At 52.1% G+C, this 24,766-nt stretch overlaps 1 protein-coding gene across 6 annotated transcripts in view; it reads left to right on the forward strand.

Moving 5' to 3' along the window:
• KCNIP1 (potassium voltage-gated channel interacting protein 1) overlaps nt 1–24,000 on the forward strand; it is a 292,783-nt gene extending 268,783 nt beyond the window's left edge. For 2 of the 6 annotated variants that reach the window (XM_066343212.1, XM_066343213.1), the window contains exons 2-8: nt 12,537–12,661; nt 13,184–13,304; nt 15,470–15,540; nt 16,485–16,592; nt 17,981–18,085; nt 19,220–19,282; nt 23,150–24,000. In XM_066343212.1, coding sequence (XP_066199309.1) covers nt 12,537–12,661; nt 13,184–13,304; nt 15,470–15,540; nt 16,485–16,592; nt 17,981–18,085; nt 19,220–19,282; nt 23,150–23,197 — 641 coding nt within the window. In that variant the 3' untranslated portion in view covers nt 23,198–24,000. Of the gene's footprint in view, nt 1–8,768; nt 8,802–12,536; nt 12,662–13,183; nt 13,305–15,469; nt 15,541–16,484; nt 16,593–17,980; nt 18,086–19,219; nt 19,283–23,149 lie in introns of all 6 variants that reach the window. The other 4 variants (XM_066343215.1, XM_066343216.1, XM_066343211.1 and 1 more) reach the window with 3 other exon arrangements.
• The last annotated feature ends 766 nt before the right edge of the window (nt 24,001–24,766 follow it).

The raw sequence follows: 24,766 nt of genomic DNA on the forward strand, positions 1-24,766 counted from the left end.
CGCCCCGCAGGGAGGTGGTGGGTTGTATTGTGGGCAGATTGATGGAGAGGTACCCTCTTATCCTCCTGCTTTCTCCAGGAGTGGAGCATGGGTTCCAGGGCTTCCTCCAGGTCCGACTCTCATTTCCTGTTTAATTCCGACCACAGGGAACAGACAGGCGGACAGAGCCCGCCCAGGCAGCCTCACGCAGGCTGCTTCCCCGGGGGTGGGGGCAGGATGCCTTCACGGTAACGACCTGGATCCTGCACCGATTCAGAGAGGCGGCAGGCCCTTGAAACAGGCAGTGTTTCCTTTTCCTTTTTTTTTTTTTTTATGATGGTTTCATTTTCCATTTTTATTGGCCCTTCTCTGATTGCTCCCGGGCGCTCCGACTGGATGTGAGATGCGCTGACATTTATAGAAATCAATACATTAATAAATCACGAAGTTCATAATGTCTGATTTGCTTCTAAATGAGACAGAACTATTATCACCATAACGTGGCCCATAAAATAGGCCCAATTGTGATGTATTGTGCAGTCGAATTGTGCAGGCATTTGAGTGAACCACCTTTCCCCCAAAGAAGGCTGAATAACTTCATTAATAATGCAAGGTGTGTCCGCCAAGGTTTCAGTTATTAAGTGCACAGTGAAGAGGCTCCCAGGCTGAGTCCCGGAGGTGACACCCTGTCATCTTGGGAGACGTCCACACTCCCGCGAGCTGGCTGCGGTCCCTGCATCGGGCCATCGTGTTCCAGCTGGGGGTAATGTCCAGTTCCCTTCTCCAGCCGAGCAGTGGACTGAAACGATACACACTTGGACTGTCTGGATTATTAAGGATGGAGGAGTTGCAGCCATGGGAGGACTCTAGGGGAGAAGGGGCAGGACATTTCCTCAAGGACTAGCAGTTATTAACAGCCCGGGACTCACTCTCCAGACTGAGCGTCCCCTCCCCACAGTGCTCAGCTGTGCTCCAGGGCGCTCTGGGGACCGAGGCGAGGTGCCTGGTGCCCTCTCATCGAGAGCCTTATGTTGCTTGTTTGCTTACGCCCACTGCAGTTAATATAGATTGATCATATTCACTTAAGCCAATTAATGTCCAACTTGAACTGGCGATTGGGTGCGTCTGACGGCGTAAATCCCAGAGCTGGAAAAATCTCCCTGTATTGAAGAGAAGCACACTTAATTAACAAGATCCGTCAGGAAAGGCATAATCGTGACCTAGCAAGAACCTAACAGCTGTGATTATTGGATTCTACTGCTGAGGACGGCCCTTCAGATCACAGTCTTAATGCATGGGATGACATTTCTTGAGTACCTACTATGTGCACAGAGCACTGGGCATATTTCATTTAAGTTCCCAGCCACAAGGCCGGTGTGATTCGTCTAATAGCCGTACACCTCCTGGGGACAGTGAGGTGACTGGATCAGTTGTGAAACTATGACCGTGCTGTCAGAGCTCGCCGAGACAGGCACTTAATCCGAGGATACACGAATACCGAATTCCAGCCAAAGCACCCTTGGCTTGTCTCCGTTATTTTCCCCGCACGTGATTTGTCTGTGTGGCGTCCAGAAGTTTGTGTGCACACTACCGACAAAGAAAGGGTTTATTTGGTCATATTCCAGGGGCGGAGCCTACTTTATGAATCTGAAAGGGGGCCCTCAGGGCACTCATTTGGGAGAGTTGAGCCTATGCCAAGCTCTTCTAAAATAGCAGAACTGTATGTGTGAGGGGAGCTGGGTCCGGCTGGAGGGTCACGCACTTCCCTTCCCAAATCCATATTCAGTGACTTCACATCAGAGGTCTGAACTTGGCCGTGGTGAGAATATTTGCATCAGGGGAATTAGAAGATGGTGCCAGTCAGGCCCTGCTCCCCTGCCAAGAGCCAGGGTTTATGACCAGCCCACCAAAGCAAGCCCTCGAGTAGGAACCATCACCTGGCAAGTTGCAAAGCCACCACCTGGGCGTGAAAGAGACGTGTGTTCACACCTGAGCCTGACCTGGACCTAGTGAGTTTCCATGGGTGCAGGAATTCCAGGCCAGCCTGAGAGAGGAACCAATCATGTCGCAATTTTACTGTTCCTTTGAAGAACTCCTTTGACCCTTCTACCCCTTCATGTTTCTGTCTTACACCGATAAGCACCCTTTCTCCCTGGGTTCTACTCTCCCCGTCCCGCCCCCTTGCCCATTTGCAATGAATTGTCATTTTTGCTTCTCATTTCAAAGGAGGAACAAAATCCCACCCACGTAATCCTCTTACTTCCTTCAGAAATCTTCCAGACCCAGAGCCCTCTGTCCCCAGCATTGGGCTGGCGGCCACCGCTCGTTAACTGGCTGCCTCCATGTGCTGGAACGTCAGGGCGGTGTCCAGCTGAGACCAAAGGAGAAATGGCAGGAGGTTCCCCTCCGCAGCCGGATGCTTTGGTGGCAGGATTTGGGCCTTATTTGACTAATTGTCTCAGGGAGCTGGGGAGGCAGCCAGAGCAAAATCATACAAAGTTTCATCCTGGGGCACGTTTTCCAGACAAAGAGGTCCACTTAACACATCATGTAGCGATTTCTGCCTGGGGGGGGGGGGGGATGCTGCCATGAGAGGAACCTAACATTTCCGTTTTGCTGCCTGGCAGGGGTGTGAGCGGGACTCAAACGCTGAGTTGGAGGTGAGGGGACACAGGGGTCCCTAATGGATGTGGCCCTGGGTCCTGAAACACCATGTCGACCTCCTCTCAGCTGAGCCTGGGATCTAGATGACTCACTTCTTCCCCAGGAGTGTCTTTGTTGTTGTTTTTCAATCTTGGTGAAAAATGTGTGAATGTTACACTGTCACACAGCCAATAGAATGGTGAGTTTCATCACAGTCTAGGTAGTAACTTTGTGGACTTTTGTTTCTGACAGTTGCGACTGACCGCCACCGCCCAGGATGTTGCAAGGTGTATCTGAGGCCCCTGCCCACGCACCCTGGTGTGGGAGGAAAGGGCAGAGGACTGAAGTGCAGGGTATGCAGGAGTTTCAAGCCCTTTGATCTGTAAAACCTCCCATCTAATGGAAGTAGCAGTACTCAAAGATGACATTTTGTAGGACTCTGTTTTCTTTTTCTTTCTTTTAAAGAACATTTTCAGGACTGAGGTGTAAATGAATGAGGAATGTATAAATTCAGGGTTGCTTAAAAGGGGCAGGAGAGTTTCCAGATAAAGAGAATGAGCTTGGAGCAAAGCACCAGTTGAGTTTTATTGAAGACTGAATAAAATGTCTCGAACACTTAGAAAATCTTTATCAAGGCTCAGCTCAGCACTCCTGGGACACATTGTTAAGTTTATAACATTCAGAGCTGATGAGTTGTGTGTGTCTGTGTGTGTGTGTGTGTGGGGGGGGGGGTAGGTCTGAGGAAGTTCATGTCTAACCTCCAAGCCCAGGCTATGGGAGCTCAGCTTCCCAGGGTTACACTTCAGGACCAAATGGAATTCCTTTCTGTCTCTGCTCCATGTAGACACCAACAAGGATCTGCACCCCCAATTATATTGGGGTAAAGCATCAAACAAAAAGATGGTGCCAAACTCTTCCAGGGTAAACCAATCAACCATGTATAAGGGGGGAGAAAAGATGACATTCTCTGATGCCAGCATGCCGGTGCAGATGAAGTCTCCGATGTAACCACATCACTGAGGCAACTGAAAATGAACCACGGGAAACACTGGAAACATGACTTCTAGAGGAAGCACAGCATCCGATGTTAAGCACACGGTCACTAAATTATTTTAAATTCCCCTCTAGGTATAGTTTTAACAGCATCCCACAGTTTTGAGATGCCATATTTTCGCCATCATTTAGTTTAAAATACTTTCTAATTTCCATGAGATTTCTTTTTCCGATACACGGGTGACTTAGGAATTGGAACCCTACTGCTTGATTGCCGAACATTTGGAGATTTCCTCATTTTCTTCTTGCTCTTGATTTCTCGCTTGAGTGCACTCTGGACAGAAAACCATTCTGAGTAATTTCAATTCTTTGAACTTTGTTGAGATCAGCTCTGTGACCCACGGAAGGGTCGGGTTTGGCAAATGTTCTGTGTGCACTTGAAAAGGGTGGATGGGATTCTGTGGCGGTCGGGTAAAGAGGTCTATGGTGTTGATGAGGCCACCTTCGTTCATTGCATAGCTCATATCTTTTAGACTCTCGCTGATGTTTTTCTGTTTTATCCGTTATTGGAGAAGTGCTTTGAAATCTCCAGTTATGATTGTGAATCCGCTATGTCTCAGCTTTGTCAGACTTTCTGTGTCTTTTGAAACTATATATTATTAATGCATACGAATTTTAGAATGGTTGTGTTGTTTTTGTTTTTAGTGAGAGGGAGAGAGAGAGGTGGAGTGGGGACAGACAGGGACAGACAGACAGGAAAGGAGAGCTGAGAAGCATCAACTCGTAGTTGCAGCACTTTAGTTGTTCATTCATTGATTGCTTTCTTTTTTTTTTTTTTTTTTTTTGTATTTTTCTGAAGTTGGAAACGGGGAGGCAGTCAGACAGACTCCTGCATGCGCCTGACCGGGATCCACCTGGCATGCCCACCAGGGGGCGATGCTCTGCCCATCTGGGGCGTTGCTCTGCTGCAACCAGAGCCATTCTAGTGCCTGAGGCAGAGGCCACAGAGCCATCTTCAGCACCCAGGCCAACTTTGCTCCAATGGAGCCTTGGCTGTGAGAGGGGAAGAGAGAGACAGAGAGGAAGGAGAGGGGGAGGGGTGGAGAAGCAGATGGGCGCTTCTCCTGTGTGCCCTGGCTGGGAATCGAACCTGGGACTCCTGCACGCCAGGCCGACGCTCTATCACTGAGCCAACTGGCCAGGGCCTTGATTGCTTTCTTTTATGTGCCTTGACCAGAGGGCTCCAGCCAAGCCAGTAACCCTCCTTGCTCAAGCCAGTGACCTTCGGCTCAAGCCAACAACCTTGAGCTTCAAGCTAGTGACCTTTGGCCTCAAGCCAACAACCATAGGGTCATGTCTATGATCCCATGCTCAAGCTGGCGACCCTGCACTCAAGTCTGATGAGCCTGTACTCAAGCCAGAAACCTTGCGGTTTCAAACCTGGGTCCTGAGCATCCCAAGCCAGTGCTCTATTCACTGCACCACCTCCTGGTTAGACTAGAATTTTTGTATATAACAAAAACTCTCTAGCTGAGTCTTTTGCCTTAAAGCCTACTTTATCTGACGTTGAAATAGCCATGACGGTTTCTCTTGATTCGGGTTTGCGTCTGTACTGTTTTCCAGCCTTTTCCTTTGACCTGTCCTGTGTCCTTGTGCCTGCAAGTAGCATCCAGTGACAGTTTGGTTTTTACTGGAAGACTGCTCTCTGGTACTGAAGGTTTTCCGTGGGTCTCCACGTGAGCCTGCTGAGTGCTCCGCGTGGCTCTGCAGCCCTTGGGCTTGGGCTCCTCCTTGGCTTCCCTTGACCTGTCACTTAGGAGTCACCCGGTGCTACACGGCCGGGGCTGTCAGGCTCGTCGCTCTGTGGTCCCCTCCTGTCTTCGCCCCTCAAGTCCTGAATGTCTTACTATCAGTGATCCAGGGTTGTCCTCCCAGAGAGCTGAAATTTCTACTCGTGTCCTCTGCAGACTCTCTCTGCTCCTTTCTCGGCCTCCTTCCGCTGATGAATCAGCCTGTGTTTTGATTTGAAAGGCTGCACTGACTGTCAGGCGTACCTCAAACGAGTTTTTCTTTCCTCCAGAATAATAGCGTCCAAAGTGCAGGTGCGTTGGTGGCTCTCCAGTGCCTCCAAACAGATGCCTGTCTTTCAAATCCTCTTTTAAACCCTCCTTTCCTAGGTCTCAGTGAGAGCTCAGCTCTGCTGCAGGAGAGCCTACCATTCCCTGGTCACCTGGGGTCTGTGATTCTGCAGACACTGTCGCCTCAGTCCTTCCTCCTCCAAGAATCGGCTGAATTACCAGTTTCCCTTGGAGCTGTCCCTGCCCTCCTTCCGGCCCCCCGCCATCCATGGGGACATCCGCAAAGAGCTTCCTGCTCTCCACTCCCAGAGTCTCAGTCATATCCACGCTGTTTAGAATGATCTGCCGGCCCTGGCCTGTTGGCTCAGCGGTAGAGCGTCGGCCTGGCGTGCGGGGGACCCGGGTTCGATTCCCGGCCAGGGCACACAGGAGAAGCGCCCATTTGCTTCTCCACCCCCTCCCCCGCCCTCCTTCCTCTCTGTCTCTCTCTTCCCCTCCCGCAGCCGAGGCTCCATTGGATCAAAGATGGCCCGGGCACTGGGGATGGCTCCTTGGCCTCTGCCCCAGGCGCTAGAGTGTCTCTGGTCTCGGTAGAGCAACGCCCTGGAGGGGCAGAGCATCGCCCCCTGGTGGGCAGAGCGTCGCCCCTGGTGGGCGTGCCGGGTGGATCCCGGTCAGGCGCATGCGGGAGTCTGTCTGACTGTCTCTCCCCGTTTCCAGCTTCAGAAAAATACAAAAAAAAAAAAAAATAGAATGATCTGCCCACAAAGAGTCTCCGGCCATCCATCCACAACACCCTACAGACAGGAATGTTATTATATTTGGCACACGCTCTATGTTGCGAGTGTGAAACTCATTTTATGACATCTAAGAATCACGATACAAACGATTTTTAAGTGTAACGTCTCTTGAACGTCAAAAGACCTGGATTCACTGGGCATGAATTCCACATGACAACAGCCAGCTGTGTGACCGCTGCTTCCTCTCACGGGGCAGAGGCTCTGAGGTACAACTCGGAACGGTTGTACGCACCTCACCTGACTCATCTAAATGACCTCCCAGCTACCACGAGCATTTGAGTTTGTAATCTCTGCCGTGTGGCTCCCTTCCAGGCTGAGAACAGACACGATGTCCATCATCTCTCTCCCTGGCAGGCCAGAGGAGGTCAACCATATTTGTAGACATGTCTCATGAAAACGCTACCTAAGCATTTTCAGGGCAGTGAAACTATTCTGTAGGATCAGGACATTATACTTTTTTTGTCAAAACCCGTAGAACTGTACCACGCAAAAGTGAACTCTAACATAGACTACAGACTTTAGTTAAGAAATGATCCATCCATTTGTTCTGTCGGTTGTAACAATATATCATACCAAAGTAAGATGTTAATAATAAGGGAGACTGTGAGGGTGGGTTTATGAGAACTCTCTGCATTTTCTGTAAACCTAAAACCGCTATAAAAACAAAGTCCATTAGAAAAAAACTAAATAAAAACAAAGGCTACTTAATTAGAGTGATAAAAATAGGGCAGCTAAATCCAGCAAAGGAAGTTTCTCTTATGAAATTCAGGTTCAGGACTCTGGTCAGTTGGCTCAGTGGTAGAGCCTTGACCCAGCACGTGGATGTCCCAGGTTTGATTCCGGCTCAGGGCACATAGGAGACGCAACCATCTCCTTCTCCCCCCTCCCACTCCTCTCTCTCTCTCTCTCTCTCTCTCTCTCTCTCTCTCTCTCTCCCCTCCTCCTCCTCTTGCAGCCATGGCTCGATTGGTTTAAGCGCTTTGGCCCCTGGGCACTGAGGATGGCTCCATAGAGCCTTGCCACAGGCACTAAAAATAGCTCGGTTGTGAGTATGGCCCCAGACAGGCAGAGCATCCGCCCCAGATGGGTGTCACAAGGTGGATCCTGGTCGGGTGCATGTGGGAGTCTCTCTCTATCTCCCCTCCTCTCGCTAGAAAGCAAGCAAGCAAGAAAGAAAGAAATAAAGAAGAGAGGGAGGGAGGGAGGAAGGGAGGGAGGGAGGGAGGGAGGAGGAAAGAGAGAAAAAGAAAGAAAACAATTCAGGTTTGGGAGACAAGAGCAGAAGCACTTACCAATGGATCCCCACCTAGAGCACCACTTTGCGGGGGCTGTGGGCAAGGAGTGACTAAAACATAGGTAAGGTGGTGGCTGGGCTGCCTCCCACACTCTCCTTCAGCCAGAACCAGGACAGGAGGAAGTTCAAGGCCATCTCTGATGACAATTGAAAATCAGGCTAATCTCCAAATAGATGCCCAGGGGAGAGCAGCAGATAGAGCCCTTCCTTCCCGCTTTCTCTGGGACCTGTGGCCCCGCCAGTCCACTGTGCCATGGATGGTTTTCCGAGGCTTGATGGTTTCTCTTGTTTTCTACTTGGCATCACAGGGAGAGAACCCTACCTGCATCCGCTGGTTTTTTTCAACCAGCCCGTTTCCTCCTCGGCACCTGTGTTACTTATCTGCTTGAGAGGGGACAGGAGAAGCAGGTTTTGTAGATTGTAAGCTCCGTGCGAGCAGGGAACAGAGTTGCTTCGTTCACGGATACGCAGGGTGGGGCCACTGTAAGCCTACTTTTGCCCCAGCCTGGATGTAGAGTCCATGTGACAGGGATAGTTGTTGAGTGAAGGAATAGGGACTACGCAGCAGAGAGGGACGATGGGGCCTCCATCGTGGAGGATGTCTGTAAGCCCCTCTTCAATCAAACAGGCGGGTATTTCCAAGGCCCATGCACATCCGCGCATCCTCTGCCCCATGCCATCCCATCTCTCTTCCGGCTGCATGGCTGCATGGCTGCGGGCATGCTCGATGAGCCCCCTGCTGGGAGCCGTGGGTACTGCACGGCGACCCATTGCTCTTGCCTGGTCTGACCGTGGGACAAGGACAGGGAGCCGTCCGCCCTGCTCTGCTATAAGCCCTCTTCGCCTCTGTCCAGCTGGACAGCGACCTGGACACCCTCAGAGTGGACTCTGTGGAAAATAAAAGTGTGCTTTGCTTTCTTTTTCTTTTTTTTTTTTTTTTGATGAATGAATTTGGTAAAATGTTCTCTTACTTTTTCCTAGACATCGCCTGGTGGTATTACCAGTATCAGAGAGGTAAAAAAAAAAAAAAATGTTTAAACTAACTTGACTGCTTGGGTCACATGACTTTCAAAAGAAGAGCCATTTAATTAAGTACTTCTATTTGGCAATTAGTCTTCTCACTCACCCACGTCCTGTGCCCCTTGTTAACAAACCCCACCTGTACGGAAACAGCTGGAAACATTCTTTTAGAGACAAGTGATAGGAGAAGCTTTGCTCCCCTGAAGCAACTGATATGTTTTCCTCTCATGGGCAATAAAATATATATAAGAGCTCAGAGCCAATTTGTGGCTCAAGTGTAGTAACTACTCAGAACAAATGACCTGAATTTCTGTGTTCTCTTTTTCCCCGTGGTCTTGACCTCCTAATCCAATCCACATTTTCTGGGACTGTTTTTCTTATTACTTTATCTCTTATTATTGTATTATATTTATTTCATCTAATTGCTTCAGTTTCTTTGTGGGACGTGCTAAACAAAGAGTGAGGGAGGGGGAAGGCGGTGGATGGGGCGGCGTACGGTAAGAGGAAGGGAGGCAGGTGTGCGGGTGAGGACCACAGGTCAGGGACCAAAGACGGAAATGCCTCCAGGGCCAGGGAGGTGACAGAACTGGAGCGAGTGAGCCAGAGGGGACGGAGGGAGCACTGGAGGGGACAGCCACCGCTCAGCTCCAGTGGACTACCGGCCTTGTGACAGCTTGAGACCAAAGTTGTCCGATAATCCCATTTTCCAAGAAACATCAGAAATGCAGATGTGTACCTGAGTCCCTCATCTTTAAATATTGCCAGTCACTCCAAAAAATATAAATAAATAAAAACACATTTCCTAGGCCAAACAAGACTTGTATTTGGACTGTGTTCATTCTAAGGGACACCATGTTGTGACCTCACAACTGGTTGGGGTAGGTATAAATTCCAACCCAGAGACCCCCCCCCCCCAGGGAGGAGAAACTATTTTTCAGTCCAGGGAGAAAGAGATGGTCATGGGCGTGGTCTTTGGTCATGGTCATGGCCATGGGCAGAGAGGCTAACGGAGGAGACTCTTCATGAGGGAGAACACCGAAGGCGTGGGACCTCCTGCACTCCTAGGCTAAGGGTCTCACTTGTCCCCAGGCCAGAGCTTGTTGGGGCAGAACCCCTGTAAGGCTGGTTACAAACCAATCTGCAGTGGGTACTCAAAGGAAGCAGAAGCCATTCATTGTAGGAGCACATGGAAACCAGATCTACGGAGTCCCTGGACTGGCTGGACGCTAGATCTAGATCTGTCGCCAACTGTCCTGTCTGTGTGACCTAGGGCTCAGGCAAAGCCATTTAATGACAGAGTTTGGAAGAGACCACCTGTGCTACGAGCCCTAAGTGCGAGCTCCATGTGTTTGAAAGCTACAGGAACCCGCTGAGAGTAGGTGCCGAATGCCACAGTTCAACACATTTTCCTTTCTGAGGGTCTGAAGCTTCCATTGCACACTCGGAAGATCCTGCGACCCCAAAACACTAAGGAGCACTTCCTCTGAATCGTCCTCCCCAGCCTCTCCTCCGGCCAGAGCTTCCTGGGCCGCGTGCTCTGCGGTTGGTTATTCCGTCTCATTTTAACTAAGCCCGGGGCTACCTAACTCATCACTTTTTGAGGTACTCACACTTAGAGAACTCTCATCCGTTAGGACACCCATCTCCCTAATTTTAAGATGGAGAGGGCAACGGTCCCCCACTCCCCACCGCACAACCAGGTAACTTAGGGGCATGACACCATTTTACAAGTTGAAAGTACTTTGCAAACACAAGGTGTCTAATTCATTGTTGTTATGCAGTTATTGCTACAGCGTGGCATCTCTGGGTTAATTTTCTATCATCCAAACTCAGTCTGACTTGGTAACTGGCTCATTGTGGCTTTTAATAACAAAAATGATCATCACAAACATTTGGCCTCAGAGACTGTTAAGAAGCCTCAAAAGAAACTGTCAAGCAGCCCCCCACACACACACACACACACACAGACACCTGTTCCTTCTGTTTTCCTCTTTCTCCCCCCAGGGACCTGGGTCAACCTCCTTTCTTTCCTGGGACCACCCGGGTAGCACTCAGGGACTCTCGGGGGGGGGGGGGGAGGAGGACTCAACAGAAGGATACAAAAACCTCTGCAGCCCCTTCCACAGTCTCTCCAGAACATATTTACAGCGGCCCGACCACGGGGCACCTAAGGAAAGGAGGGAGAGAGCTGGCATGAGGAAGAGGAATGCCCAGAGCTGGCGCCCCTAGAAGGTTGCCACGAGTATGGCCTTATTAGCGGTTTCCTCGTGCATCATGCCACCCGAGGGCTGTGGTCGTGAGCACGGTTCTACAAAGAAAGAGACTGCAATGGAAGATACAGTCCATCCTGCCTTAGTGAGGGTCACGTTTATGTTGAACAATCGGCCTCACACCCAGCAGGATAAGGTGATAGGTATTGCCAGGCACTTAAGAAAGATGACAGCAAGGAATTGACACCAAGTTCTTCTGCCCCACCCCCACCCCTTAGAAACATAGCCAAATGTCCGTTACCTTTGGGGAAAGGTACAAGATTCAAACTCACTTTGACGGGTCTCTTTCCTATTGAAATCCAAGTAGCAAAAGGAAAGGCGGAGCAAAGAGACCGACCCTGACTAGAGCCACCGCGCGCACAGAGTGACGCACTTGCTCGCCCCGGTCTCCCGGGTGGAGACGCAGCCCGCCCTCCCTGGCCCTGGCTTTGGGTACAGGGTCCGCGTCCTCCCAGCAGCCCGCCCTCCCTGTCACCGTTCTTTGCCAGCCCGGATTTACAGTCGCTCAATATATATAGATTTGGTAACGTTGGCGTGACAATGGACAGAAAAGGTTAGATGGTAATTGATTCTTGATTGGAGAAAATTTATAGGAAGAACTCCGGGCGGGGCCCAGAGGAAAACACTCGCTGATCCTCCGGCCGTGGTACAACGTTCCAAGTTCCCCTCTTTTGGATTTTGTGGTCCTTCAGGAGGAGATGGGGCAGTGTTCTCCCTTTAGTTGACCGACCCTTTCTAAACAACTGGTGCAACATTACATTGCATTATAGCGCGGTCTAACTACCACTTAAGACAGCTGTTTTGAGAGCCCTTCAATGCTTTGGGAGCTTTGGTTTATATAATATAAAGTAGCTCCCATTTAAGTCATTGTCCTTTATGTAGGTTACCTAGTAGATATTACAAAACAATACTGTAAAATACACTCATAGTTTTAAATTAGTATTTAATGCTCCAATGGAAACTTTTTGCTAAATCATGCTAGCCTTTCTCTCTAGTCCCACATGGTGAGAGATTGTGGATCTGTAATAGGTTTTAGTAGGTTTGCTTCCCTGTGCTGTTGGGAGGGTGTTGATCAGTTCTGTGTCTGCAAAACATTCAGGTGTTCAGTGGGCAGCACATTGACTCGGCGGAAAAAAATATTTCCAAAGAAAGGGCAGCGTTTTCACAAGGACTTATTTTTAGCTCTTCCGCTCTCTCTCCACTGAGAGGGTGTTTATCTCCGACGCTGACACGCTCTCACCTGGTGCGCACACACCTGGAGAGATGGCTGGACTGATTGTGAGACAGAAAGTGTGACCGGGCAGGGGGGTCCAGGCAGGAAGGTCATCCATCGGCAGTGTGACCCCAGCCCACGACCCTATGTCCCAGGCCACGGCACCACCCTGATGACAACCAGACTATGTTCTGACAAGTGACCGCTGAGGGTCAGCCCTCCTAACGCCGCCTCCTCTGGTTCCAGATAAGATTGAAGACGAACTGGAGATGACCATGGTTTGCCATCGGCCCGAGGGGCTGGAGCAGCTGGAGGCCCAGACAAACTTCACCAAGAGGGAGCTGCAGGTCCTGTATCGAGGCTTCAAAAACGTAAGCCCCACGCGGCCTCCCAAGGCCCGGGCCGGGTCCCCCAGGGCTGAGCCTGCCCAGACACCGAGGGGGCGGTCAGGGAGCTCTCCTGTCTGTGTCGTTGTGAAAAGAGGAGGGTGACTTGTACAGAGGGGATGTGAATGCAAGACCACCTTATTGGGAAGGTTCACTTATCCCCATTTCACAGCTAAGAACGTTGACGATCGGGGGCTGACTCAGTCAAGGTCACAAAGCTTAGAAGGGGCGGAGCCAGGAACCAAACGCAGGTGTTTCTCATCCCTCAGCCCAAACTCTCTCCACCTCCCAGTGCCCGCTCCCGGAGGGAGTCCCCTCACTTCACCAAGCGGCCCCCCGGCCCAAGGTGGGGCTGACCCTGACCCCTCACCACGAAGGCACAGAAAGTCCCTGCCCACCAGAGATCATAAGGAATCTTCGAGCCCAAGGCGGGACCCCTTCCACTCCTCCCGGGGGGGGGGGCTCTGACATGCCCACTGACTCTGTCCCCCCCCCACACACACGCAGGAGTGCCCCAGCGGCGTGGTCAATGAGGAGACGTTCAAACAGATCTACGCGCAGTTTTTCCCTCATGGAGGTGAGTCCGACCTTGACCTTGAAAAAGACCCTGCCCGGCCCTCTCTCTCTGGTGAGCTGCCTTCCTTTCTCCAAGTTCAAGTTCCTTGTTACCCACCTCCTCCTCAACTCTGGGGGGAGCTCAGAGCAAGGCGCCTCCCTTAATGACAAGACGTGGGGGGTCGCTGGAGCGTTAGCCGGAAAGACCTCTGAAAACGGACCCTCCCCAGCGGAGGAGAGATGGACGGAGAATCTGAGGGGGTCTCCTCGCCGCCCTGGGAAGCAGGTGCTGTTCACCCAGGTGGGGCACTCGAGCTTCCGAGAAGCTAAGCCTTCACTCAGCCGCCGAGGCCAGCCAGGATGGGGGAAAAGAAAGTTCAGTAAATACCATGGGCCCAAAGGAGGCAGGGGCGCACAAAGTTGTGCCTAGACATCTAGGTTAGCGAAGAGGCGAGGCCCATGCTGCTCTGTGGCGCTGCCTTTTGTGGGAACCCTCTCTGGTCCCGTGGACCTGGGGCACCAGTGCCTGTTCCACTGGTTTTCATGTGTCACGTGCCACCTCACTCTTTGTCCAGGAGTCACCTCCGGCAGGACCCTTCCCTGAATCCTGATGGAACAGGGACCCAAGCATCCCAAACGCGAGTTGGCAGCCCCTCCCCAAGCTGGAAGGGGGGAGGCAGCTTCGTCCCATTCAGGCCCTAGACTCACCAGTTGTTGAGTTCTCCTGAGCCACTCTCTAGTGCAGGGGTTGGGAACCTATGGCTCGCGAGCCAGATGTGGCTCTTTTGATGGCTGCATCTGGCTCGCAGACAAATCTTTAATAAAAATAATAATAATGTTAAAAATATAAAACATTCTCAGCCCTGGCAGGTTGGCTCAGTGGTAGAGTGTCGGCCTGGCGTGCGGGAGTCCTGGGTTCGATTCCCAGCCAGGGCACACAGGAGAAGCGCCCATCTGCTTCTCCACCCCTCCCCCTCTCCTTCCTCTCTGTCTCTCTCTTCCCCTCCCGCAGCGAGGCTCCATTGGAGCAGCGGTTCCCTGGGCACTGAGAATGGTTCTGTGGCCTCTGCCTCAGGCGCTAGAATGGCTCTGATTGTGGCAGAGCGACACCTCAAGATGGGCAGAGCATCTCCCCCTGGTGGGCATGCCAGGTGGATCCCGGTCGGGCGCATGCGGGAGTCTGTCTGACTGCCTCCCCGTTTCCAACTTCAGAGAAATACAAAAAAGAAAAAAATATATAAAACATTCTCATGTATTACAATCCATTCATTTCTTACCACTCATGTTCATGGTTGCGGGTGGCTGGAGCCAATCACAGCTGTCCTCTGGGACAACACCAAATTTTTAATGGATAATGCGTAATGTACACGGGTCATTGTATGGCTCTCACAGAATTACATTTTAAAATATGTGGCGTTCATGGCTCTCTCAGCCAGAAAGCTTCCCGACCCCTGCTCTAGTGAGTTTGGACGATGTGATGGGCTCGGTGGCTTTGATGATGTGACTATGTGAAACGGTTAACAAGCTTTTGCAGAAATGTCAAGAGAGAGGTCTTGCTCCATCCCATTGGACAGAGGTGGGGAAGCGAAGCTCAGAGAGGGTGTGTTAGATGCCTGCGGTCACACAGCTATGCAGTGACAGAGCGGCTGTCCCCACCTAGGGCACTGCACTCCCGCATGCGCCCGACCAGGATCCACCCGGCATGCCCACCAGGGGGCGATGCTCTGCCCATCTTGAGGTGTCGCTCTGCCGCAATCAGAGCCATTCTAGCGCCTGAGGCAAAGGCCACAGAACCATCCTCAGTGCCCAGGCAAACGCCGCTCCAATGGAGCCTTGGCTGCGGGAGGGGAAGAGAGAGACAGAGAGGAAGGAGAGGGGGAGGGGTGGAGAAGCAGAAGCTGTCCCCACCTAGGGCACTGCACTGCCGCCCAGAGAGCACCTCCATGCAGCCATCACGTCATTCGTCCGCCAGGAGTACACACAGACAGGTGGGAGGGCCCTTCTCGGGGATGGCTAGGTGCAGGGGCAAGGGCTTGTCTTGGCCCTCACGAGAACGTCCCACCTAAACCCCAGGAGAGCCAAACGGACCCAGATTTACCACTGGCCTTTGCCACTCTGTACGTGTCTCCTTTCTCGCCCCCACCACCCTGCTCCTCTCTTTCTTGTTGCTGTAAGGGACCTCCCTCCCCTCACAGAGCCCCTGCCCCCGTCACCAGCCTGTCCTCCTCTGCCTTGCAGACGCCAGCACGTACGCCCACTACCTCTTCCACGCCTTCGACACCACCCAGACAGGCTCCGTGAAGTTCGAGGTACGTGTGTCTCTGGGGCTCCCCGGGACCCCATCTCCTCACCCTCTGAATCATGGCATGTTGTGGGGGGGGGGGGGAAGAGTTTGATTGCCAAATGCCCGCAGCCAAGACAAAGAAACCTCCATCCATTCAACAAGCATTTCCTGACTACATAGAGCAGGGGTCCCCAAACTTTTTACACAGGGGGCCAGTTCACTGTCCCTCAGACCGTTGGAGGGCCGCCACATACAGTGCTCCTCTCACTGACCACCAATAAAAGAGGTGCCCCTTCCGGGAGTGCGGCGGGGGCAGATATATGGCCTCAGGGGACCGCATGCGGCCCGCGGGCTGTAGTTTGGGGACGCCTGATAGAGAGACGCAGCAACTGCCCCTGCCCTCCCGGAACGCGGGGCCTCGAGGGTCAGGTGGCGACAGTTTAGTAGCTCACAGGCACACGGAGCTCACCACGTGGCAGGCTCTGTACTCGGCACTCTGCATGTGTTACTTCATTGAACCCTCACAATAATCCTACAAGGTGGGGTGCTATTATTTATTACCAGTTACGGAAGAGGAAAGTCAGGCAAAGAGAGGCTGTCTTCCCCAAGGTCAAACAGCAAAGGAGGGACTTGAACTCAAGTACGATGTCCCCAGAGTCCACATTTAGCCACTGGACTCTGCCACCACGTGTACCATAATGGCAGCCGTGGGATGAGGCCGTACCGGGGAGGCTGTGTTTACCTGTGTCTGCGGGTATCAACACGCAGAGCTCCATTCTTCCTCACAAGGGTGCCCTCCCACGAAGAGGGCCAGGGCAGGGAGCGATGGGGGCGCTCTCCACTGAGCTTGGCCATGGCCTTCCGGGGACAAGAGGACCCGGGAGAGACCGTGATGCAAAAGCAGTCCCAGAGCTCGGCCCCACCCGATAGCTCGGTGTTAATGTCACTCGCACATTTGCCACTTGTCAGGACTTTGTAACCGCTCTGTCGATCCTACTGCGAGGAACCGTCCATGAGAAGCTAAGGTGGACGTTTAACTTGTATGACATCAATAAAGATGGATATATCAACAAAGAGGTGAGTGGGCTGAGGCGGGAGTGGGCGAGGGCCACGAGGGAGGCATCTAACTCAGGCAGCAGCCCCGGTCGTCTCGAGGAAATCGTCAGAGTGAGGAGGGGCCTGCCTGGGGGCTCAGCGTGGCCCTCCCCGGTGCCCCCCCCTGCCCTTGCCCCAGGCTCTGAGAAAGGGCTAAGTGGATCCCTTCACTTTACCGGGGCACACATATTCCACGCACGTTTCAAAGTGGATATAAGTGGTTTATTTCTGTGTAGTTACTCTTCCCCGGGGAACGTGCATTTCAGCAGGTTAGCAGCCACACGCTAAAGCCAAAATCTGGGATGGCTGTGTAGTGGTCAGCAAGATGAGAAAGGAAAGCGTGTCGCTGAAGAGGAGGCTACAGTTAGACCACCCTTTCGCCTACTAGTAAACCCACAGAAGGGGGTGACAGAGGGTGCGCCCGTCTCTAAAGAAGTCATCACAGATAATTTCCGAGTGTTCACTGCTTGACACTTTCAGAACCTCAGAGCCCATGTGGTGCCCAGCCCGTGAAATACCCACAGGTTTACCTCAAAACCCACTGTGGTGTCTCCTGTCCCCTGGCACCCCAATCGAGCCTTGTTTAGCATCCCACGACGTCCCACGTCCTGAGCTCCAGTCCTCACCTCCCCTACCCTGCAAGGTTCTCTCCAGTTTTCATTCCGCATTCATCCAGTCGTGCATCCGCGCAACATTGTGTTTGAAGGCTTACTAGGTGTTCCAGGTGCTGAAGAGGAAAGAGTGGTGGGCAGCCCCTGGTAGCAGGTGTGGTCTGTGAAACTGCAGTAAATACATATCGTGGAGACAGAAGTGGCCGTTTAAAACCATGCAAGAGGAAGAAGATGTAAAAATTAGTGTGATGCACTACATTCTGAAAATGACTTTATAAAGTAGTATGTCAATATACAAAGTAGCTCTGCTGTAGTCAGACATCCACCTTTGTGCCAGTCAACTGTGGTCAGTGTCACTCATGGCCACAGGGACGGGTCACCTGGTACAAATACAGCCAGCCGGGCTCACCCATTCAAAAGAATTCACGGAGTGGGGAGAGGGTCTTCCAGAAGTGGAGTACGGGCTGGTCAGTATATAAACATGTCCACTCCAAGCCCAACACAACCCCTCCCGGAGGGCGATGCTCAAAAAAAGGTAACGGACCCGAGAGCTTCTAAAGGCCTGGAGAACTCCCCACTGTCCTCTCTCCAGGAAGAGGCTCCCGGAGTACTGCCCCTCTCGCTGGCCTTGTCACTCCCTCTCATCAGCTGAAGAGAAGGTCCTTGTAATCACTTTTACTCCTAAGGGGGATAAGGAGCCCCTAAGAAGAGCTGCACCTCACGGTTCCCACACTCTGTGCTTCCGTGTCCCCTGTCCAGGAGATGGTGGACATCGTCAAGGCCATCTACGACATGATGGGGAAGTACACATACCCCGTGCTCAAAGAAGACACTCCAAAGCAGCACGTGGACGTCTTCTTCCAGGTGAGTGTGCACACCTGTGCGTGACCTTTCAGCTCGACTTAGATCAGCCCTGCCACAAGCATCGGAGCATTGGCGTGCGTGCGTGCGTGTGTGTGTGTGTGTGTGTGTGTGTGTGTATCCGACCCTGCACTACATGTTGTGGGAAACAGGCAAGGATGACAAATGTATCGTTCTCCAGGAACAGAGGATCTCATTAAGCAGAGAAGCCTACACTCCAGAAGAACGCAGGGAAGGGTACGTGGTGGAGTACAGGCTCTAAGTTCCGTTCTTGGGGTAGCCGAGTCCCCAGAGGAGACCTCATTAAGCACGTTTGTGTAGGTGGGAAGCATTTGTGTCTAGAGCAGTGGTTCTCAACCTTTCTAATGCCGTGACCCTGCAATACAGTTCCTCATGTTGCGGTGACCCCAAACCAAAAAATAATTTTGGTGGCTACTTCATAACTGTAATTTTGCTACAGTTATGATCAGGAATGTATTCTCATTGCTTTAGGCGACCCCTGTGTTTTGGTCGTTCGACCCCCCGCCAGGGTCGCGACCCACAGGTTGAGAACCGCTGGTCTAGAGAGTAAGAGAAATCAGGTTGGAAAGGATGGTGAGACGGAGTGTGAGATCTTTAGCTTGAAGACTTCATCCTTGTCTGGTCAAGAGGAGGTGGCCACTGTCCATCCGTAAGTAGAAGTGTGGCAGGATCATAGTGGTTTTCTAGTAAATAATTAACCTAGTAATAAAGTATCCAAGAAAGCCAGAGCTCATGCCAGTCTAATCCTCCCCCTTGGCAGATGGGAAAAACAGAGGCTCACAGAGGCTTCCAGACTCATGGTCACACAGTGAGAGACAGAGACAGTAGAAACTCATGTCCAGTGTTCTTTCTGACAGATGGACAGGCCGGGGGAGTCTCAGGAGACTTGGCAGGGGGTCAGCAGAACAATCCGGCGACAAGGTGATGAGAGTCTAGAGAATGTCTTCTCATTGGAAGGACGCTCCCAGGGGTCCGAGTGCCCTCTCCAGGGCTGGGTGCCGTTGTCTGGCCAGTGAGACACCACCCTAGCTCTCGGGGCAGCGTGGGTAACGAAAGGCAAGCTTTTGGAGTGCAGATCGCCGGGTTCTTGAACGCGCTTCCTCTTGTGTCTTTCAGAAAATGGACAAAAATAAAGATGGGATCGTGACTTTAGATGAATTTCTCGAATCCTGTCAGGAGGTAAGGACAGGTCTCAGGGCACAGTGTCTGGGGCTTGGCGCCATGCGGAAGGGAGAGTGAGACACCTGTGACCCTCGGGTCAGAGTCACCAGTACCACTGGCCGCAAGTCTGAGTCCCAGCCATCGCCACTCCCCAGAATGATCTGCGGTTGGTCCTGGCCAAGCCCGGCTGAGCGAGACCCCTGAGAAGGGTGTGAAAGCCCAGAGGCTGTGGACCTGCAGACTTCCCACACAGGGCTACGCCAGCACCGTTTAGCCTGCCTCCGGCTTGACCCACTTGACCCGCTCCCCAGATGACAGGGGAGTAGCTGGGAGAATCTGAAACTGGAATTCTCAATGACGGTGTGCACGAGGGCTGCCTGGGATGGTTCTAGAAATGCACTTTTCCGGGCATCGATCCCAGACACCCCAGATGTGGGGTGGGATGGGTCTAGAAATCTACATTTATATATTTCTTTAAATTTTTTATTTTATTGACTTTGTTGGGATGATACTGGTTCACAAAGCCACCCAGGTTTCAAGTGCCCCGCGCAGCGGACTGCCCGCCACCTGCTCACCGCGATGTGCTCCCCTGCCAGCCCCCCGCAGCGCCTCTCCCTGGCCCCAGTCCCCACCGCTCTCCCTCTGGCCATCAGCACCCTGTAGACTGTGTCTGTGTGTGATGTGTATATGTTTTTTGGCTAATTGCTTCTCCTCCTTTCATCCAGCCCCCCACACCCACACCCATGCCCACCCCCATGCCCACGCCCACACCCACACACACACCCACACACCCACACCCACACCCACGCCCACACCCACACACCCACCCACACCCACACACCCACCCCCACACACCCACCCACACCCACACACCCACACCCACACCCACACCCACACACCCACACCCACACACCCACACCCACACACCCACACACCCACACCCACACACCCACACCCACACACCCACACACCCACACCCACACCCACACACCCACACCCACACACCCACACACCCACACCCACACACCCACACACCCACACCCACACCCACACCGCAAAGGCAGCTTCATTTTCAACACAAACGCCGTGGGCCAATGCTTCTAAAACGTTCATGTGCAAACCAACCTTGGTGACGCTCTCCTTAACACACGGACCCTAATTCAATATGTCTGGGGTGGGGCTCGAGCTGCTCCTATTCCAACACTCCCCACCCCCACCCCGCTCCGCCCCACCCCACTCCGCCCCACCCCGCCCCGCCCTAGGTGACGCCTCTGCTGCTGGTCCTCGGACCACATTTTCATTAGCCTAAAGGACAGACTGGCCCCAGAGTCGGCCAGAGACTGACCTGGATATAATTGCTTTAGGAAAAGGCACTTCCACCCCCGCCTTAGTTCAGAAAGGTACCCGTTTACTCTGAGCTCCATTCATAAGAACTGCAAACACAAGCGAGCAGGGGAGACGTGGTTGACACCCCCCGAAGCACCTACCAAGTTGCAGGTGCATCGTATCAACCTCACCACAGGCAACCCTGATGAGGCAGAGGCGCTATATCCAGGGTGACATTTTAACTCTTTAATAACTAGAATGGACTGAGAATTGAATGACTCTTAACCAACCTTGACCCAACACCCTGGAGCAGTGCCCGAGGCCCCCTGCTAAACTTGGTACTAACCCGTGAGCTGATGGCTCTTTGGGTGGTCCAGGGGTCCTGAGCCAGTTACCAGGTAGCCAGAGGGGAAGATGCTGGGGGGTGGGAGGGAGACTCGGGCCAGCAGCTCTTCAGCCACAGGTGAATCTCAGTATTTTAATCATAATGAATGGCCCAGCAGCTCAGTTTATCACACCCACTGTAAAGAAGAGGAAACAGTGGCGTGGCAAGGTTGAGCGATGTGGCGAAGGCGCAGGAGGAGATGGACGTCAAACTCCCTCGTTCTCGTTTCGAACGCCGTGCCCTACTGTAATACTCATTTTTTTATTTGCTTAACAGCTTTTTAATCAATTTAGCTTCTCATGTTAGCAACTTCCTCAGCTATAGATTAATTAACTTGCTGGTTTCCACGCAGCCCCCTGTGAGAGTACATACTATACTTTACACGTAGAGAAATCGAGGCACAGAGAGATGAAATCCTGGCAGGGCAGCCTGACTCCAGAACCCATACACGTAACCAGGAGGCCACAATAGCTCCCTGTTCCAGAAAATTTTGGAAGGTTTCACATATCCAGCATCCACTGTCGTCTTTGTTGTTTTTCTCTGTTGTAGATCTGCTTTTTGTTTCATCAATTTGGGCTCTAAATTATTTCCTTTGCTCTGTTTTTTACATTTTAATTCCGTTTTTAGGTTTTCTTCCAGCAATTTTTTTTTTTTTTTGGTAGGTGAGAGGAGGGGAGGTAGTGAGGCAGAATCCCACATGCACTCTGACTGAGATCCACCCTGCAACCCCATCTGGGGCCAATGCTCAAGTACCAAGCTATTTTTACTGCCTGAAGCTGGTGCCCTCAGACCAACCAAGCTATCCTCAGTGCCTAGGGCCATGCTCCAATCAAGCTACAGGCTGTGAGAGCGGATCTTCCAGCTTTTTGAGATGGAGGCTTCAGTGACTGATTTTCAACCTTCTTTTCTAATATATGCATTTAAAGAGATATTTTTCTCCCCAAGTACTGCTTTAACTGATTGCTTCGATCCCCAAAATTTTGATGTCATATTTTCATTGTATTTTAATTCAAAATATTGTCTTCTCTGGCCTGTGACATACAACGTATCAAAACTAAAAATAAATAAATAAATGCAAACTCTGAATAGCCTTGTGTCTGTTCAAGGAATTGAGTCTGTAACTTCATACTCTGCCACAGAGAAAATGGCAGGCCCAGGTGCCTCCACCAGTAAATTCTTCCGAACATGTAAGGAAGAAGTGATACTGATTTTTTTTTTTTTTTTTTTTTTGTATTTTTCTGAAGCTGGAAATGGGGAGAGACAGTCAGACAGATTCCCGCATGCGCCCGACCGGGATCCACCCGGCACGCCCACCAGGGGCGACGCTCTGCCCCTCCGGGGCGCCGCTCTGCCATGACCAGAGCCACTCCAGCGCCTGGGGCAGAGGCCAAGGAGCCATCCCCAGCGCCCGGGCCATCCCTGCTCCAATGGAGCCCCGGCTGCGGGAGGGGAAGAGAGAGACAGAGAGGAAGGAGGGGGTGGGGGTGGAGAAGCAAATGGGCACCTCTCCTATGTGCCCTGGCCGGGAATCGAACCCAGGTCCCCCGCACGCCAGGCCGATGCTCTACCGCTGAGCCAACCGGCCAGGGCCATGATACTGATTTTATACAAACTCAGAGATCGGAGGAAAGGAAACCTTCTCAACTTGATTTATAAGGCTATCGTGAACCTCGTATAGAAACTTGAGAAGGCCATCACAAGATGAAAATTAATTTTCAGGCTAATATATTCCTTCTGGACATAGATGCAAAAAACCAAATCCAGCAACATGTATCATATAAAAAGCAGAATGCATCATGAACAAATGGTGTTTGTTTCAGAAATGCTAGATTGGTTTAAGATTCAAGAATTAATCAGTACCATTAATGACATAATAAGAATTTTTAAATATATATATAACTATCTCAGTAGACACAGAAAACCATTTGATAATCCTCACGGTTTCACTGGATAATTTGTTCCTTCCAAATACCTTGAGGCCAGAGAAGGTGCTCCTTGCCTTGAGTGACACATTTTCTAGGTCTCACCCCTTCCTCCTTATTTCTCATTGCCCTTGAGAGATTTCTCTGCACGGGAAGCCCATGTTGGACTTTCGCTGGCCAGTTACCAAGCTTCTCAGGGAGATGCCGCACTGAATTCTAACCATTCTCTCCTTCCTCCTCCTCCCCTCCCAGGATGACAACATCATGAGGTCCCTCCAGCTGTTCCAGAACGTCATGTAACTACGGACACAGCCATCGGCTCTCGGAGACGTTGAACCAAACCACCACCTCAACACCTGGGTCTGCCCTCCCGATTTTACACGCTGACTCTGGGACAGAAACACCTGCTCCCCTTGGGAAGAATTCTCTGCTGAAGACTTTCTCTGGAACTCAGCATCACGTGGCTCGGTCTCTGAGGGCCGGCTCTTCCTCCTCCTTCTCCCGGAGAGAGACGAGATGAAATCGGACGCATGCGCATCTCCTCACACTGCTGCCCCGCGGAAGGTCCCTCTGCTTGAGCTTAGACAGTAGTGCACACTCGTCTGCTTGCGCGCCCCAGCCCACTGCTGCCGAGTCCAGCAGACCGTGAGGTCTCTGGAAGCGAGATGACCTGAGCCAAAAGCACTGTGTCCTCGGATGGCCTCCCAAACCAACGTGCCTGTTTCCCTTCCTTTGGTGGGAAGAATGAGCGTCATACGGAACAACACGAATCTACCACGACTAGATTGGGAGAGCCAGCACTGACCTATGACCTATGTAGGATAGGACTGAGTTGTAAGCATGGCATTGTCTGATGACCCCAGCTGCCCATGTCCTTTGTTTCCAGGGGCAAGGACCAGTCATTCTCTCTCACACTAGCATCCGTGCTGGTAGTACAGATCCCTTAACTGCCCAGAAGGGAGCCAATGCCCAGTGGTCCGTGTCTCCACTCCATCTCATACTAGAGTCCAGCACTGCATGTCCCTTCCAGAAAGCCCAGAATGCCTGCAGATTGCTGTAATTTTATACCATCTTCTAGTCAATAAACAGAATTATTTCTTACACTCTTAATGGTCACTTCTTCCATGACCCCCGTTGGGCAGGAGAGTTAAGGTGTGAAAAGAGAAGGCTGCTCATTCAGCCGGCATCCAGTCACTAGTACTGACTGCGGGCCCGCCCCCAACTAAACACCCAACTCAAATGCAAAGGACAGGACCCCGTGCAAACGCAGCTTCAAGAGGCAGCTCTTCACAACACCTTCCTTCCAACAAGATTGCCACGCCCAAGACCCTGTGCTGTAGGAAGTCTGCCACCTCATGGGGTGTGGTTGAGAAGACAGAGATGAGAAGTGGCCGGGATCAGGATCCTGCTCAGGGATGAGGGGTCCAGGGATTGATCAAGATAGGGCTGTCAGACAGCAGAAGCAACAGGAGAGCCTAGGTGGGGCTGCTTTGGCTCCCCGGGAAGTCAGAGAATAGGGGGGCTTGGAGACAGGTCCAGGGGTTTAGCCCGGGACGTGCTGCGATGCCCATTGCTCCCCTGGTTGCAAGTCTCTGACTGCTGCTGACGGCTGCCTCTCAGAGTTGGAAATTGTAGGGGCCACAGCTCTGCTCCTCTCTTGCCACTTCCCGAGTGCAGCTGTGGGGTCCCCTAAGGCTGCTGGACACCGTGGCCGGCCTACAGCAAGGCACGCACTCAGGGCAAGCAGAGGATCTGTACTTGAGACCCCCTCCCACGGGGGGTCTGCACCTGCCCCACGAGGCCTCGGTTCCCCACCCTGGCTGCACATCGCAATCACCTGGGGGCCTGAAAAGTGCCAACACCTGGGCC

Source organism: Saccopteryx leptura, chromosome 6, assembly GCF_036850995.1.
Source record: "Saccopteryx leptura isolate mSacLep1 chromosome 6, mSacLep1_pri_phased_curated, whole genome shotgun sequence".
Lineage (NCBI taxonomy): Eukaryota > Metazoa > Chordata > Mammalia > Chiroptera > Emballonuridae > Saccopteryx > Saccopteryx leptura.